Below are 17,180 nucleotides of genomic sequence, written 5' to 3'. Positions count from 1 at the left end.
ATACAATTTTTTCCATTTGGCAAAGAGTTTTGACTTTTTGCAGCATGGCTGAACTCCAATTGGGAATAAATTTGTCCAAATTAGCCTTTCAACAGATGTACCACCACCTGCAAACAGGCACATTTCTTGCACGCTCCCGCCGATAATATGCTTTAAGACTACTTGCTACAAAATGCCTTTGAGTTACTACAGGTGATGCTTTCAGGTACTTCTCAGCTTCTGTAAGCTCAAGATGAATCCAGCTAAGAGTCAGTGTTGCTATTGCTGTGAACAACATGCCATGTACAAATTATTTTTTCCTTTAAACAGAATGCCAGCAGTTGTGTAGTCCTCAATTTTTTTATTGAAGGCTGGTTTCCACATTAAAGCTTTGCAGGGCTGCAAATGAATTCAGCAGTATATAATGGCACAACAGAAGAGAACAAAAAACATAGGCTGGTAGTTCTTATATATTATTTTCTAAGAAAATTAATTACAAACTTTCCACCTGAAAGACACCTACTCAAGACAACAAACTATTCAATTTACTGAAAGGGGGGAAAGAAGAGCCAGAATAAAACAAATGCATGCAATGTTTTTAATTCCGTAAGCCCTACTGCTAACCACTACCAGATCTCTATTAAAACACTGACAAAAGCATATCAACACAAACACTAGTTTGGTTTGATGTCTAGATAATTGAAGACCTCTCTGAAACAATGCATGAAACTTATTTTTGTTATTTCTATGGTATAACAATGTCTCTCCATGTTAAATAAATATTTGTATTTTTTCTTCAATAAAAATTTTTTAATTTTATTCTGGTAGCATCAAGTTTACAAGTATGCCTCATTAAACAAGTTGAGAAAGTTATTCTTGATCTTTTAGATTACATGCCAGTAATCAAAACTGGCAACAAGATGACATCAAGGATTAAAATTGTGAAGCTTTCATGATGCCTGTGATAATGTTACATTCTTAAGAGGCAAGCATCTTCTATTCCATTTCTTTCACTCTATCAATCACTGCTAGATGTGTTCCAGGTAGCCTGCCTTGTTGGTAACCATTTATGCAAAATGGGTCAGGAAAATGAGTAAGAAGCAATGACAAAATGCAGGCTGGGAACTAATATTTGGTTAAAAACATTTTTTCTACACTGGTCACTATAATGTGACAAATTATATGGCTGTAGCTACCTGGTTTAATGCAAAGAGTTTAATTTCAAACACCCAAAAAATAAAACCAACACACAGCAATTGTGTGTTCTCCTACAGTAACAACTGGAAGGATTAACCAGTTACTTCCTTCTCTTTGGATAGAAGGCAGGATGAACAAAGAACAGCAAAATACAAGAGTCTAGAGAGGAGTACAGAAAATCCTAATCTTATTATTTCCCTTTATATCAAGTTTGCAAAATTAATTCCTTACTAGAATTCTGTTACCTTATCACTGAAGATAACTGACAGCTTGTTAGACCAAAACTAGGAGGACCATACTCTTTTTCCCCTGCAAAAAGCAAGGTGAAAGAGAAAAATCAAGTCAAACGAAGAACAAAGATTTTCAACTACTGCACCTGCTCAAATTCCAGAGAGAATTTCCATCCACACATAGTCTGTGTGAAAGACCCACACAATTAACAGGATAGACTACATGAGTCACATACTTAAATGTGGGAAACTGGCAAGGTAAATACATATGAAACAGTTATCAAACACAAAGTAAACACATAAGAAAAATTAGAGGAAAAAATACATCTGCTAATCTTTCAATACAAACAAATCTTGAAAGTTTAGAATAATCTGTGACACAGTCTAAGGACCAACAAGGCACTGAAGTTGTTCTACACTTTTCAATGCAAAAGTACTGCCTGGAACACAGAGCACATTTGATTTCTAACAAAGCAACAAGACCTAGCTACTTAGTTGTAACATAAGCATCCCTAGAACAGAAACCTCTTAAGCCATGGGAATTTTCCCCATAGCTCAACAGACATCCTAGGACTTAAGGAAGCAGCTTAATGAGTAACTGAAGTTCTTCAGTACCTTCCTTGGTTTTAAATTTCCCTCCTCAAACTCATAGCTTACTATATAGATGGAGCAGATTTACAGCAGGCAGAAAAAAAAAAAGGAGGTCTACGTTTCATTTATTGGCATTTCTAGAGCTTCCTGGAAGAGAAACTTGTACATATCAAATCCTCTGCAACTAAAGAAAAAACCTGCACAATAAAGATCTGCTCAGTTAGTACATTCAGAGGATAGTGAGCAGCATGAGTCCATATGTAATTCATACTGTACGTCACATAGTTCTTAAAAACTAAACATTTCCTTCTGCTTTGGCTCACCAAAAGGTGATTTTATTCTGAAGCTGTAATATATATATATATATATCTTTAAACAGACATGATTACAAAACAAGAGATACTGCACAAAAGCCATCAGATTTCAGTTTTCTTTGTATTTGTTACAGAAAAAAAAACCAACAAACAAGTACCTACACCATTCCAGTTTAAATGATGAGGTACATCTTAAGTACCAAACTGGAATGTTCTCAGCCAAGGTAATTTCAAATCTGCATTACATTTATTACATAATTCAGAACTTACTTTGGTATACCATAGGCAGCTGCTATCCTTCCAGAAATTTAACTGCCAAACTGCCTATAATGAAGTAAAAACTTTCAAATGAAAATTCAATATGGTCAATCCACTTCCAACTTCATGTAGTTTTCCGTGAAACACTTGACACACTGAAGAAAAGCAACTCAAGCAGTTCTTAAGGTAAACACAGTAATTAAAAATCTCTGCTAGATTTCAGGGCAGCAAAAGAAAACCACCATTTGACCTCTACATAAATGAAAAGACTTCCTGCATTATTTTGGTTGATTCTGTACAAGTTTCAGTAATTGATTTTATTTAAATATAACTCTTACAACTATTTAATCCAGAATCTTAATGAAAACAAGAAGTTTGACAGTTCTAATATAGAACTTGCACAACAGTTACCTTAACACTGACTGAACAAGGAATGACATATAAAAAGATTTAGAAATTACACATTTTAAATGGAAGATGGTGTATTCCAGATTCACTTTGAAGATTACTTTTATCCTTTAGTATGCAACTTAATTCTTTGCCTGCCAAACAGAGTATACAAGTGGTCACAGCAAAATTTACAGAATAATTGACTTTGGTCTTGGTCTTACAAAGACCTATTTACACATTTGAGATAAGTAAGCATCTTCTTCCCTTTAAGTTCTATATATGTGTTCAAGCTTTAAGCCTATACTTGGATTTACAAAATCCTGCAAGATAAAAAGTTTTTCAAATATACATCTCAGATTATTACAGTACAATGTCTTTATATATGTGAACCTATCTTTCGCTAAATTACCCACTCTTCATCACATGGACACCTCTAGAAAATGAAGCAGTCACTTCCACAGTTAACTCCTTGGTGCTGATGAGATTGACTGCTGAAAGCAGCCATTTGTCTGGGGTGGGGGAAAGGTGAGGAGGAATTAAATAGTTGTGCAAAAAGAGATTAAGATGTCTCAAACTGCCCTCAAATGTGACGAATTTATGTTGGATGAAGACTTTTTTTTTTAATTGTGGTCTTGAAGGCCACTGTCAGTGGCAAATCATTTTAATGGAAAAATTAATCTCAACACCAAAGAGTTAACGCTGTCTATGCGTAACTGAAAGAACTCAGAGTATAATTAAGGTTTAAATGTCCTTCTATTTGTCTTCTGACAATCTAGCAACAAGATGGATTTTTTTTTCTCATTTTAACATTTAACCCACATCCAAAATGAACTCCTACTATAAAGAAGGCAGCTAATTCATGCCACCATCAGAATTTCCAAAACACTGGTTAGTTTGTAATTAAAAGAAAAGCTAGGTACAGTTGCAAAGAAGTATGTGACTTTTTACAGAAGGCCTCATTGTGGTAAATTATATACATCATAGTGTTCTCATTTTCCTTAAAGTGCTACTATCATCATACTGGTACAAGATTATCTACTGTTTCAGGAGGTCTTTTAGTACAGCACCAGCACTGGCATCAGGGGACACTGGCAGTGGTGTGAAAGTGGGCAGTGCATCAGAAATAGGTTTCATAAGCAGATGTCCAGAACTGCTGGCAGGTGTTATGAGAGGCACTGCTGCAGATCGAGGTGCTAAAAATGGATTTGTGTCTGGTCTCCTGCCCATTACCGAGACTGCAGAATCTGAAATATAAAAACGAAACCCAACAATGAAAACACTTTGTTAGAAAGCATTCATAACTCTACCCACTTTTACAGGATTTCTTCACAAACAAACTCTAAAATTGTCTATTACTTTTGCAACAACAAAATCCTATCTTCTTGCTATAGACTGTAAGCACTCTCAAGGACTTTCATTCTCTCTATGCTCTCTTATCTTGGATCTCATCTGCCACTGCTTCTTTTACTGAAAAATTCCTATGTCTACACTTCAGGCCATGAGTTACAAGACTAACTGCATTTTTGTGTGGATATTCTACTGACATTTATGTCCAGCACTTAAAAACTGCTACCATACGGTTTATTTCCAGAAACAAAAAACTTAAAACACCCAGAAATTTAGCTCCTGTATAGACAAAAGGAACCAAGAATTTAGTTCTTCCAGACAAGGAAACTGGCTTTTTTCTTTCCTTTTTGGTTCTGCGAAGTAAACCAGGTACTTTACCTATTGTATTACTGTTACAGTACAAGGAAAAAAGAGTAAAAAGAAAATTAAACTTGATTTAGGCTTATTAAGAAAATAAATACATACTGCTTTCAGAGATGAATTAGTATTTTACACTGAAATACTAATTCATAATTCAGAAATATAACAATTCATAATAGAAATATCTAATCCACATTATGAATTAAATATTTATATTTTGTAATATACAGCTATTTTAAGCAAATTCAAAGTGGGTGTTTAGCTTATCTCTCTAGAGTTATACAACTTACAGGGTTTTGGGGTTGTAGGGTTTTGGGTTTTTTTTTTTTTTTTTCAATTCACTGGTAAAAGTTTGAATCAAAACAAACTTCTGCAAACCAGCAGGACTGCATTAAAGTCAAGTCTTAAATGCACATGAAAAATTTTAGCTCTTGCATTACTTAGACAAAAACACATTCATTTCAACAAGCATAAGAATAATTCTTCTTTGCCATAGGAAAAAGTCAAAGTTTACACTCATGCACAGATTATGGAGATTTCACATCAGGCCAGATACTTAATTGATTTTATGTCCATCCTCCCTGAGGAACCAGATTCTATGTAACAGACAGGCATTATCAGGTTGCTATTACTTGCATTCTTCACTCTGTAAGACCCAAGCTGATAAACAAGGATGCCAAAAATCAGAACTGGGTTCAGTGATACACCATATGGAGTTGTTTGCACAGCATCTGTTTGGCTCTAACAGGTGCTGTTAAAGCTTCTCCATATCAAAGGGAATTTGATCTCTATGATCTTCTGTATTGAGATTTCAGGAAGTGGGGTACAGAAAGAGTGGGAAGAAGGGATGGGGGAAGGACAAAAAGAAACAGAAGAGAAAGTATGAAACTGCAGGCAGGGAGCTGGGGGGAAGGGAGAAATCAAATTTCTAGCTCACAAGAGAAGGCACAGAATCACTGAAATGCCCCTGAAAATTCTACCTTTAGTTATTTATGTTCTGTGCACGAATTCAAGTTTTGCTTCAAATGTTACCTTGCATTTGAATGTTAGATGGAGTGCTGATAGTTTTACCAGTTCCTGCTGCTCCTAAAGGTTTCATATCATGAACAGAGAGCTTCGGTGGAGGAAGGCTTGGGCAAGATTCTGTTTCAAGGAATTTCACAAACAATTCTGAAAAAGACTACAAGAGGCTACCAGTTAGCACATTTTACTGAAGCTCTGTTGAAAAGTATGTAAGTTAAAAACACAAACATACATACACCAAGAAGGCATCAACAGCCTCCCAAAAATTTTGTGTGGGTACTTAGTACTAAGTATGTGGTACTAAGTAGTCCTTACTGAGTGACAATGAAATTTATTAACAAAATACACAGGGTTTTGTGATCTCAGGAAGTAGTATTTTTGTGAAATTGATAAAATTCTAAAGATAATACACATACTTCGACCATAGTTCCATTATGGATTTAAAGTGTTCCATGCTGCTAATGACTGATATCACAGTATTTATTTCCTGTGATCATGCTCAAGCAAGTCACTACTCCAGAAACATAAATCTGCAACTTTTCCCTCAAAACCCATTACTTTATTTGGCAAAAAGTCTTGAATAAAGAAACAATTAAGGCATCAGTAGCATCACAAAAAAAAGTTTTGGCTTAATAAAGCATTTATTTTCATCTTTTACATCTGTAGTTAATCAGACCAGAGACTTCTGGTGGCTTAAGTGCCTATATTATTCTAGTGGTCAAAAACCAACCCCTACACTTTTTATGATATTTTACAGGACTCAATTCTCAACATACTCTTCTAGCTCAGCAAGAAAAATACCTAAGGTTCATCCAAAAAGCCCAGTCCCTCAGTGTTTTATCCTTAAGTGCATTATTTACTGGTCTGCAAAATGGAAAGTTCAATGGACAAACTGCTCCCACAGATCACTCTATGAGAACTGTTGCTTTACAGTATTTGAAAGCTTAAAATATCAACTTTATAAGCTGCATGTAAAAGGGACTAGCTGCAGCAGCTATGAAAACCTTTCAAATGAAATTTCAAGCACACATGGAAACACAGTCATCAAAATAGGATGTTATGGCTGAGTATTACAGAATTCCAGACCCCCACATATATTTAACCTCCATCACTGTCAACTTGCAAGTTAAAGTACATACCGTAAGAAGTCAGTGATCCCAGGAACCAGTGGAACAGTAACTGTATTTCTGTATTAGCCCAACACTTAAAATTGTAGTTGTCATCAATGCCTATTTATTTACTTAGAAAAACAAACCACCGAACAACACCCCAAACAAACCCAAACCAAAAAACCCCAAACCCTTATGCCAAAGCAATTGTACAAAGCAAATAGTGCAAGATACAGTAACATCAGTAACTCAATATACTGATGAATCAAAGATCAGCATTAATACGCAACTGCCTCATTTTTTTCCACTCAAGCATAGAGAATGCAAAATTAATTCTTACACTGTTAAAAATGTTCTGATGAGTTGGCCTCACAGGTGTACTAGGGACGCTCTTTGACCCAGCTCCTCCACCAAGCCACCCAGTGACCCATCTTGTAACTCCTCTTTGGTCTTCAGATAATAACTAGAAAGTATTAAAAAAATAATAAAATAATTTGGAAACCAAAAATAAAGCAGCAGGTAAAGGAAACTGCAACAATGTGCTAACTATATTTATTCACCATGACTATGTGGGAATCCTACAAATAAATACTTTAATTACTGTTAAAACTTTCTTCTCTGCCTCCCGAAGACTGGCAATCTAAAACCATGGCTTTTTATTTAAAACATAAGCCCCACATTTTTCACAATACCTAGTGGTACATACAAAACTGGCTTACTTTTCTGTAACAGACATATTCCAGCTATTATACACAACAGCACAAAGTTAAATCCCTTTCTTTCTGCATTAGCATTCCTCAGCAAAATCAGATCCATTCTACCAAAATAATGTTATCAGAAGATTCCATTAAGATCAGCATGTCCCACATAAAAAAAACCCACACTTTCCCCACAGGATGTGCAGGGGCATTTAGTTTAGCAGCAAGTCATTCTATTTTCAGATAAAAATACTGCACACAAAAAAGGAAGTTTACTTTTCTGCAAAGCATTACCTGATCAAGTTCTTCCCTTTTTATTCCCAAGATGCTGCCCATTAACCTTAGCACTTCAGGACGCTTATTTTTTGGAGTATGAAAATGTCCGACAAAGAGATTTCTCATCAGGAGCCTGCAGAACAAAGGAAGGTTGGTATACAGTCTGCTCTTACATAACAGTTGATACCGTAATACTGATGCACTTATTCTTCATACTCTTGCCTAACTTACAATAATCCAAATAAACAAATCTAATACAAGGAACTAAAAGGGTAACTCACTCACTTCCCTCCCCTACAAATTACAACATTTCTTATAATATAGTAGATGTCAATTTGGACAGCACTAGAAATACTGTATGCAAAAAGATGAAACTACATTGTACATGCACTAACCTTGATGGAAGTACTACAATCAGGCAAAGAGTTTATTCTAAGATCTTGATTCAAGAGAGCATTAAAAAAAATACTTATGCATATTCACAGATCAAAATGTAAATGAAGAGGGCAGGGAAACCAACTTGCCTATTGCCCATTTCAGTTGTAATTGGTAAAGAGAAGGGAAAAAAAATTACTAAAGAGAGATTTACACAACATCCAGGTATTGCTAGCTACATGAAAGGGCTTGCTGTTCACACCTTAAACATTATAACAGATGTTTATCAAGAACTTTAATCTCCATTTGCAGAGCTCATGCTATTGAGGAGCACTTTGACTTAAGGAGCACATCAGTAATCAAAATTTACACTGCTATTTTACTAATCAAAATTACTATTTACAACCACCAAGCAATTGAAAAATGTCAAAATAATCAAAGGCTAATTACGAGGTCACACACAGAAGCACAGTATTGCGCTGTTCTTGCATCTGTGCTAGTAATGTATCTGTACACTGTGAGAAATAAAAACCAAAAGTGTATACCAAATCTTTCATTAAAGACTTACTTGTCCACTTTTCCTTCTGTGCTGTTCATAAGATTCATTAGTTTATTCTGTACATCTTCTAACATTTCCCTTCTGATCTCACCTAAAAAATGGCACACCAAATAAAACAAAAATTTAAACTCTGTTGCAAAACTTACTAATAATGATGGTGTTTTAAAAAACCAAACAAACCCCAAACCAACAAAATTAGCTTGCTTTTCTGAAAAAAAAGTCAACTTAAGCGATCATTATTTGAAATCATAAACTAAAATTTTCAGAATTTACAGGAATACACAGAAAATAGATCATTTGCAGAAGATGTGATGAACTGCTCTATTCCACCTAGATAATACAGAACTGGAAAGAAACTCTTGATCAAGGTCGATAGTGCTGTGCTGGCAATCCTTCTGACCAAACTGAATGTTGGCATCAGGTATTTTGACCTCAGTACTTAACCTCAACTATTTCCTAAACTTGCATACTCCACTATCAAGTTGCTAGAGCCTTGAAGTACTAAGAGTTCTCCAGTCTCCCAGGAGAATTACCAGCTAGCAGGGCAATATCAGTTACTTGTTGTGGTTCTCTTCTGTTAGGACCTTTCCTGCTCCTGATAAGTGATGTAAGCTCTTGAAACAGCATGCTGTGACACACTAATGCATCCTAGAATGAGTGCTGTTCTTCACGATTCAGTATGCTGGCAAGAAAGGCTTTCCTTTCTTGCCAGATTTCCTGTACATCTGGGAATACAAGCATTCAGTTAAAAATGGCACAGCTACCATGAACCAAGGACAAAACTGAGAGGAAAGTGGCAAACACTTTCAGTGAGGCATCACTGCCTGCAAATTAAGTGAATAGTCCAGTATTACAAGTTAATTAACATGAGCTTGTGTAGCAGTGTGCTGCGAGCCACTTCACAAATTTTCTGCCCTTTTTTGTTTTTGTCAAGCTGACCTCAAGTTCTGATACTATTCTGTAGTGGCTGCACTGAAATCAGTTCATCTAGGGTAACACAATACTGATCATGACATTCTTGGCCCACACAAAGGACTATACTTCCTCACAACAAACCTGAAAAAGGAACTATTAGAGGAGTTTCAATCCTGCATTCACTAGTGCTATAACTTTTCAGCTTTCTGAAATTCCTGACCTTCAACAATTTGTCTGCTATCTACATACTTGAGCCCGACATCATTCCGGAAGTCCACAGACACAAGTTACTGGTTAGGTCAAATACAAAATAGACTTAACTACCCCAGTCATTCTGTGTCAGTAACTCAGGCTTCCTCTGACTTCTCACAAAACTCAAAAATAAAGCCCATAATAAAGAAAAAAAAAAAAACAAAAAACTCCAGAAAGCTTTACTTGCTGTAAGCATTTTACAACATGCTGACTGTAAGGAAGCAAGGCACAAAAATTTCTCTTTATGAAAAATCAAATATACTAGAAACTGGATAAAAGCATCTGATGTTCAGGTCTATGTAAGCTTGTACAAAAAAAGCCAGAGCAGAAGTGCTAGAAAAACTTATTTCATTTAAATCCCTAAACACAGGATTCAAGAACACTGGCAATGTAACATTCTCAGACAAGAAAACAAATTATTACAGGATACAAAGTATCCTTAGAAGATAAACTACAAATTACCAAAAGACAGCAAAAATACAATTTTTCATCACACTGTGGTTCTGCAAAATACTCCTTTTTTTTTCCTTCTAACAGACGTGCAAAAGTACATGTATATTATAACATGGACTGCCCATGTGAAGACCAACTCTACCCTACAGTTGTATCAACAGAGTACAAAATCTCCCTCTATAAGGTTGAATTACCTTCAAATCTTATGGCAAGTGTGCTAAATTTCTCTACCATTTTAACACTTCTTGAGCTTGTGCCAATCAGAAATGCTTCATTTAAAAACAAAACCCACAAAAAGATACACTTTTCTTGGATCTATTTTGTAGTTAATTTCCACAAAGCATCAATAACTTTGTAAGAAAAGTGACTTTCATAGAATCATAGAATAGTTAGGGTTGGAAAGGACCTCAAGATTATCTAGTTCCAACCCCCTGCCATGGGCAGGGACACCTCATACTAAACCATGTCACCCAAGGCTCTGTCCAACCTGGCCTTGAACACTGCCAGGGATGGAGCATTCACTACCTCCCTGGGCGACCCATTCCAGTACCTCACCACCCTAACAGTAAAGAATTTCTTCCTCATATCCAATCTAAACCTCCCCTGTTTAAGTTTTAACCCATTACCCCTTGTCCTATCACTACAGTCCCTAATGAATAGTCCCTCCCCAGCATCCCTATAGGCCCTCTTCAGATACTGGAAGGCTGCTATGAGGTCTCCATGCAGCCTTCTCTTCCCCAGGCTGAACAGCCCCAACTTTCTCAGCCTGTCTCCATACTGTTCATAAAGTTTTATACCCTTCAAATCATCTGGGATGCATGAAAAACATTCCACTTTAGCTTCCACATGACTTTCAATTTTAATAAATGCATGCCACAACTATGCTGACGCAACATGGATCTCAACTAACACCAATAACTAAATTAGAACCTGCACAGAGTTTTCATGGGTCTACATGAAAGAGCTCAACTGTGAAATGGATACTACCTAGTTCAGATGCTCCACATCTTTATACAGACATTTTACTTCACAAATACAAATTTTAGAGAGTACGGAGTAGAACAAACTAACTAGTATCATGCTGGGAAAATTCTTATTCAAGTAACGTAAGGATTAAGCTCCTTATGCAAAACCAGTTAAAAACCAAACAAATATATACATATTATACAACAATATATATTTAACAACAACATCCACATGCACTGAAATCCATTCCAATAATATGACTGCCCTTCAGCATTCCCCTCTCTCAAAACAGCAGGGTGAGAGGCACAAGAGAATTAATCTATGCTTTCAAGGTTTCAGGTTACTTAAAATTATGCTACTTTGTAAATGTGGTTAAATAGGACCACAAAAACATTTGCAATATAATTATGGGATATTAACAGTAGTAGGAGCGTATATGGAAGTTCAGTTCTTATTTGGGTCTCCACAGGGTAAAAGTGCCTTAAAAAATTAAACTACTTATGTCTCAGAAAGATACAAAAACCAAAATCTGAAAATAAGTTTCAAGTAAATCCTGTGCTGTTGCTATTGCTGCTCTAACAAAGCAAGATAATCACAAGTTTACTTTTCAATTTTTATTCACATGATAAACTTTAGAACAAACTTATCAATAATTTAGATGAAATGTCACTGCTGTCTTCTATTTTTCTATTTTTTCCTGGCAAAAAAATTTCATAAGAGGACCAACTTTTATGGACAGCTATACAGCTATATTCCATCCACAGTGGCTACGTAACTTCATCATTAAACATATTTTTAAAATGGAATATTTCCTTCTAAAATAGAGTCTTAAGAGTTGAAAAGGACTCAAACACGTACTTCGTGTTATGTGAAAAGACTGAATAACAAAAAAGACCTGAGCCAAAATTCAGTATGGACTGCTGTAAACCAGACATTTACAACAGCCTCCAATATTTTGTTAACCATTTATGGTAATCCAGAAAACTGCATCTGGTACATCTTATACTTTTCCACTAAACTTCTCCTGCCAAAAAAATCCATAAAGAAATCCTTCAAAAGATTTGGCCAACAAAACAGTGTCTGGGAATGTGTTTGGACAATTTTCAATAAGCTATTATATGTTTTCTTGTGTAAATAGAGAAAATTGAGTGGTCTTCTTTTTCCTCAATAAAAATTATGATTTATTCTACAACTGCATTAAAGTGCTGTTTCCTTTATAAAACCATTCTGTCAACTTTTTTTTAAACAAGTAAATCACTTGCCAATACAACATAGCTTGATAAAATACTGAGATTCCATTTCCCCTTAAAGTTCAAATCCCTCCTGCTTTCATACGCAAAGGTTTGCAATCAAAATTAACCAGTAATAAAGAGCTTCCCAATTGAGAGTACTAGATTTGCCTATGCCAAAGTTAATTTCCATCCATAGTGTTTGAAAATTTCTGCTGTGAATGTCTGTGGCAAGGCAAAAAGATACAGATACATCAATTTAAAACCAAATGTGTTTAGCTGTACATTCATGCAGCAGCTTGAAATTTAATTTAGCTTGTAAAATTAATATGTGAACTCAGGAAGCATTCCTATTTGGATGCCAAATTGTACTTAGACACAACTAATTTTGAGTACTTAACTTATTCATTCAACTATATAGTAGAGAAGTCATAACTTTTTAGTAGTTTGTGCTCCAGTTGTGAAGACTTTCAAATGACTTTACACACCAATTACATGATCATAAGCAAGTATGCTTAAAAAATATTATTTCTCTCAAGAGTAAGATAAATCATTATTTAAAAATAAAAAGCAATTATTAGTTCTGTATGTTCAGGGCAAGAGCTACCACCACACCCAGCAGATACATTCCAGGTCTTGCCCCAGCAAACCTGAACTAAAGTCATCCATTCAAAATTCCCCAGACATGGAGGAAAAAACCCAAGAAAGTAAAATCTGTTAAGTAATCATAGAGAATAAGCAAATCTTTGCTCTTCAAACTCCTTTTCTAGAGATGCGTCAGGGACCAACCACAAGTTTTCCTCTGGTTTTAGACTTATCCCGTGTGCTCAGTGAAAGTCTGACCATAGCAGAGGATGCTGCAGTAATAGCAAAATATGGTGACCCACACAATAAAGAGTGAAAAACGAAGTAGAGCTCATTTGGGAAAACAGAGAAGGGAAAGATACATGAAGACAATAACAAAAAAAGAAAAAAGCCTAATATTCCTCTCAGCAGTCAGTACTGTTAATAAGTCCACCTATAGCAGAACCGTCATGGAACTAGATAAAGAGAAGTTAACTTTCTCTCTTGGTTTAATGGAACACTGCAGACAAAATTACATGTCAGAGCTAAGATGTAAGTACAGAAATCCAGAACTATTATTAGTTCTAAATCCTACTTTAGCTAATGCTATGACACTTTTCTCATGAAAACTAAAATGAATGCAGTAGTGGGAAAAAAAATTGACCTTATGTTACTCATATAACTATGTTGTCATCTCAAAGTGAATGTCTCAGTTTATAAATCTTACTGATGTTTGATATTCAAATACACTGTACAGAAGCTACCCTCCATTTTTTCCATTTGATTACACTAAATAGTGAAAGGCTATAAAAGAGAAATACACTGAAGTGGCACTGTTTTTTAGTAAAAGATTACTGTGTCTTTTTAGGCTTTCCTATAATTTTAATGCTCAACATGAAAAAACCCAAACACAAAACCATACCTCAAAATATTCACAGAATCACAAAATCAAATAAATTTATGTTGGAAGGGACCTCTAGTCTGAAACCCTCTGCTCAAGAAGGATCATCTACAGCAGCCTGTCCTGGACCATGGCCAGTTGCATTTTGAGTATCTTTCTGGATAGACAGTCCATGACTCTGGGTAACCTAGTCTAACATTTGACCACCCTCACTATAAATACTCTTCAAAACTTTCTTCAGGCAAACTCCGCCATCTAGCCAAATTTTGTAATGACATTCACCAAATATTAGAGTACAGAGAGCAATGCAGAAGGTATCTTTCAAAATATCAGAAATGAGGAAGTTTATTTTGAAAGAGAGCTAAAAATACAATCTAAAGATATGTCCAAGATCTTCCACATAATCTCTTCAGTCTCACATCTGTGCAAGAACTGCTCCCTCTACATCTCTTGCCAACAGCACACCCTTTCTCTCTACCCGATTGTATTCCCGTGTCTACGTCAAACAAGGTAGTTAGTTACTGGGGAAAGTCTGGCAACATTTGGTACTATACACATATTAAAATGACATTTTTTTCATTGCTATATTAAGGGTGTTAGTACTGGGGAGGAGGAGACAGGAGAGGAACAAAAAACCCCACAACTATATGGGACTTTTGTTTGAGAAAGGTCCCTAACAAGGTAAACGTTCTTCTTCAACTTTGCTTTATAACCAGCGAAAACCTCTAAAGATGGCACAGAATTACTCTTTTCCTCATAGGAGATGAATTTCAGTAAGTTTCTAGAAATACTATACTGTCACCAGAGCTGACTGGAATGTAAAAGAAGTAGTTACCTTCTTTCTTAAGTTCTTCGATCTCCTCCTCTTTGATGTCAAGCTGCTCAGTAAGCCTTGATGCTGCATCCAGTGCAGCATTTGCCTCTCCTAAACTTTCCTGAATAGAGGTCAGGAAAGAGACAAAAAGAGAAACAAGGGAGTCCATTACCACAATTATGCTAATACAACATAGATCAAACATAACAGATGTAGAGACTTACATCATCTGTTCTTTAGAATAACTGGGTTGTAAATATCCTTAGTAAACTGATGGTCAGCAGAGGAATGTTACTTAGCTAACCTTTTAGTGCCCCCCTCTCTTCCAAGGAAGAGAGAATAATTACGTAACTTAATGCATTCTTAGACAGTTACACTCAACACAGTGGTTAAAAACAAAAAATTCATTCAAGAATTACCATTCAGTTTCATACAGTTCAATTTCATTATTCAGCCCACCTGTAGTGATACAACTTTTTCTTCTAAGTTCTCCGCTTTTTTCCTCCATTCTTCAGCCTGTTTTTTGTGTTTCTCCAGCTCTGCTGAATACATAGCTTTTTCTTCTAAGGGTTAAAAATACAAAGCCAAACAAAACCTTAATTCACAGCACATAACTCCGAGACACATGACTGCAAAAACCTCAGAATTATCAAATCTGGCCTTCATGAGGTAGAAGTGGAACTCAAATTTCTTAAATGGGACATTGAACATCAGTTTTGACAGGGCCAGAATTGTTTCCTTATAATTTTTTGACAGACATCAGATTCTGAAATTCAAGATACCAAAAAGGAAACCAGATAACTAATATTTAAAAAGCACCACAATATGGTAACTATGCCAGCTGAAAAATACTTGCTGCAATCTTTGCTATTTCTTGTCAAAACTTACCCTGTTGGAATTGCTCTAGTACCATCTGCAGGTTGCCTAGTGACAATGCATACTGCTTCACTTGGTCTTGTGAGATGGTGAGCTGTAGCATAGTTTCATCTCTCTGCTTGGAAACCAGGTTTAATTGCTCTTGCAAAGATTCAACTTGCAGACTAGCTTGATGACTTCATGAAAATAAAATATTTATTTAATAAAATATTTATTAAGACAACAGAAGTAGTCACAGAGAAAATTAAATCCCAGCAAAAATACCCTACCTTTAATTTTTCAGCTCAATTTATAAAAACGAAGGCAAATTTTGTTCACCAGTCCCTCTTTGGAACAAAGCGAAAAAACAACCACAAAATCAAACCAACCAAAAGATAAAAATCCCACCTACTAACAAAAGATTTTAAGTAAGTCTGATAATAAATTTTTTTTACAATAAAGCCCCCCTAGTTTTGTTCGAAGTGCATTAGAAAAAGAAAAACCTACTCTTTGTTATTCATTATTGTAACATTATCTTAAATAAAAAAACCCTTTGTATCTTGCCAATTATCTGCTTCAATTTCTAGATGAATCAATAGGTATTTCTACCATTTTTTACTTTTAAAGCCAGGCTCCAAGAACTCAGTATATTTTGCTCCATACTGACCACTGAATGCTCCATTTCACTTCCTCTTATGCAAAAGTATTATGAACCTGACTTACTCCTATGCCAGTCTTTTGAAAGAGTACCTACCAGGTGGCACACAGGCTATTTTTCTTAAAAGTTATTTGACAAGTTTGATGAAGAATTAAGAAACCTTCTGATGCACGGTTTTTACACAGCCTTCTCTCAACTCTTCCATTTCTCCACAATTTTTCACAACAAATTCTACACAACTCAGAATCTCTTTACTGAGAATGTTAAGAGTGGAATCCATCTTTAGTACATGAAGACTTCAGCTACATACATACTTTTTTTTACTTTTTGATTAAAAAAACTGTTCATTTTGACAAGATCAAAAAAGCATTCTAGCGCCTGAAGTAACCAACAGTCTGTTAAATAAAATAGTATTAAAACAGTCAAGATAAGCATTCGTGAATTTTAATACCTGGGTTTTCATTGTTCTGGATGAAAATTCTGGTGTTTTACTTATTTACCATAATCACAATTGGCTCTAGCCTCCCAGGTTTTACCTGTGAGAACTTCAATGCATCTTACTTTACACAGGCTAAAAAGAAAAAATCTTACAGCAGTATATACCTTCCATGGTATCAGGTATAAAGTATGTGTACTTGTCTCAAAAGCAATTCACAAACCATGACAGTCATATCTGTGCACTGAAGTGCATAAAATAAAACTAGTTCAAATTGAATGAAGCCTTGACTTGAAAAAGAAAGTTAAGTTCATCTTCTTTAACAGACAACTGGATTGATGGGTTGAGGAATTTTTGCTGTTTCTAGTTCTAAGCACAGTCATACATGTGAGATTTCAATAGTTGCTACTAAAAGGACAAGTATTTCCTTA

At 35.5% G+C, this 17,180-nt stretch overlaps 1 protein-coding gene across 1 annotated transcript in view; it reads right to left on the bottom strand.

The window, feature by feature from the left end:
• Positions 1-323: 323 nt before the first annotated feature.
• TRIP11 (thyroid hormone receptor interactor 11) overlaps positions 324-17,180 on the bottom strand; it is a 34,933-nt gene continuing 18,076 nt past the window's right edge. The window contains exons 13-20 of the mRNA XM_031049323.2: positions 15,689-15,852; positions 15,260-15,363; positions 14,822-14,921; positions 8,716-8,797; positions 7,791-7,905; positions 7,139-7,261; positions 5,699-5,846; positions 324-4,203 (exon numbers count right to left, since the gene is read on the bottom strand). Of these exons, the coding sequence (XP_030905183.1) occupies positions 3,995-4,203; positions 5,699-5,846; positions 7,139-7,261; positions 7,791-7,905; positions 8,716-8,797; positions 14,822-14,921; positions 15,260-15,363; positions 15,689-15,852 (1,045 nt within the window). The 3' untranslated portion in view covers positions 324-3,994. The remainder of the gene's footprint in view (positions 4,204-5,698; positions 5,847-7,138; positions 7,262-7,790; positions 7,906-8,715; positions 8,798-14,821; positions 14,922-15,259; positions 15,364-15,688; positions 15,853-17,180) is intronic.

Source organism: Melopsittacus undulatus, chromosome 4 (genome assembly GCF_012275295.1).
Source record: "Melopsittacus undulatus isolate bMelUnd1 chromosome 4, bMelUnd1.mat.Z, whole genome shotgun sequence".
Taxonomy (NCBI): Eukaryota; Metazoa; Chordata; class Aves; order Psittaciformes; family Psittaculidae; genus Melopsittacus; species Melopsittacus undulatus.
The sequence above is the reverse complement of the archived record's forward strand: the minus strand, read 5'-3'. Positions and strand labels throughout refer to the sequence as shown.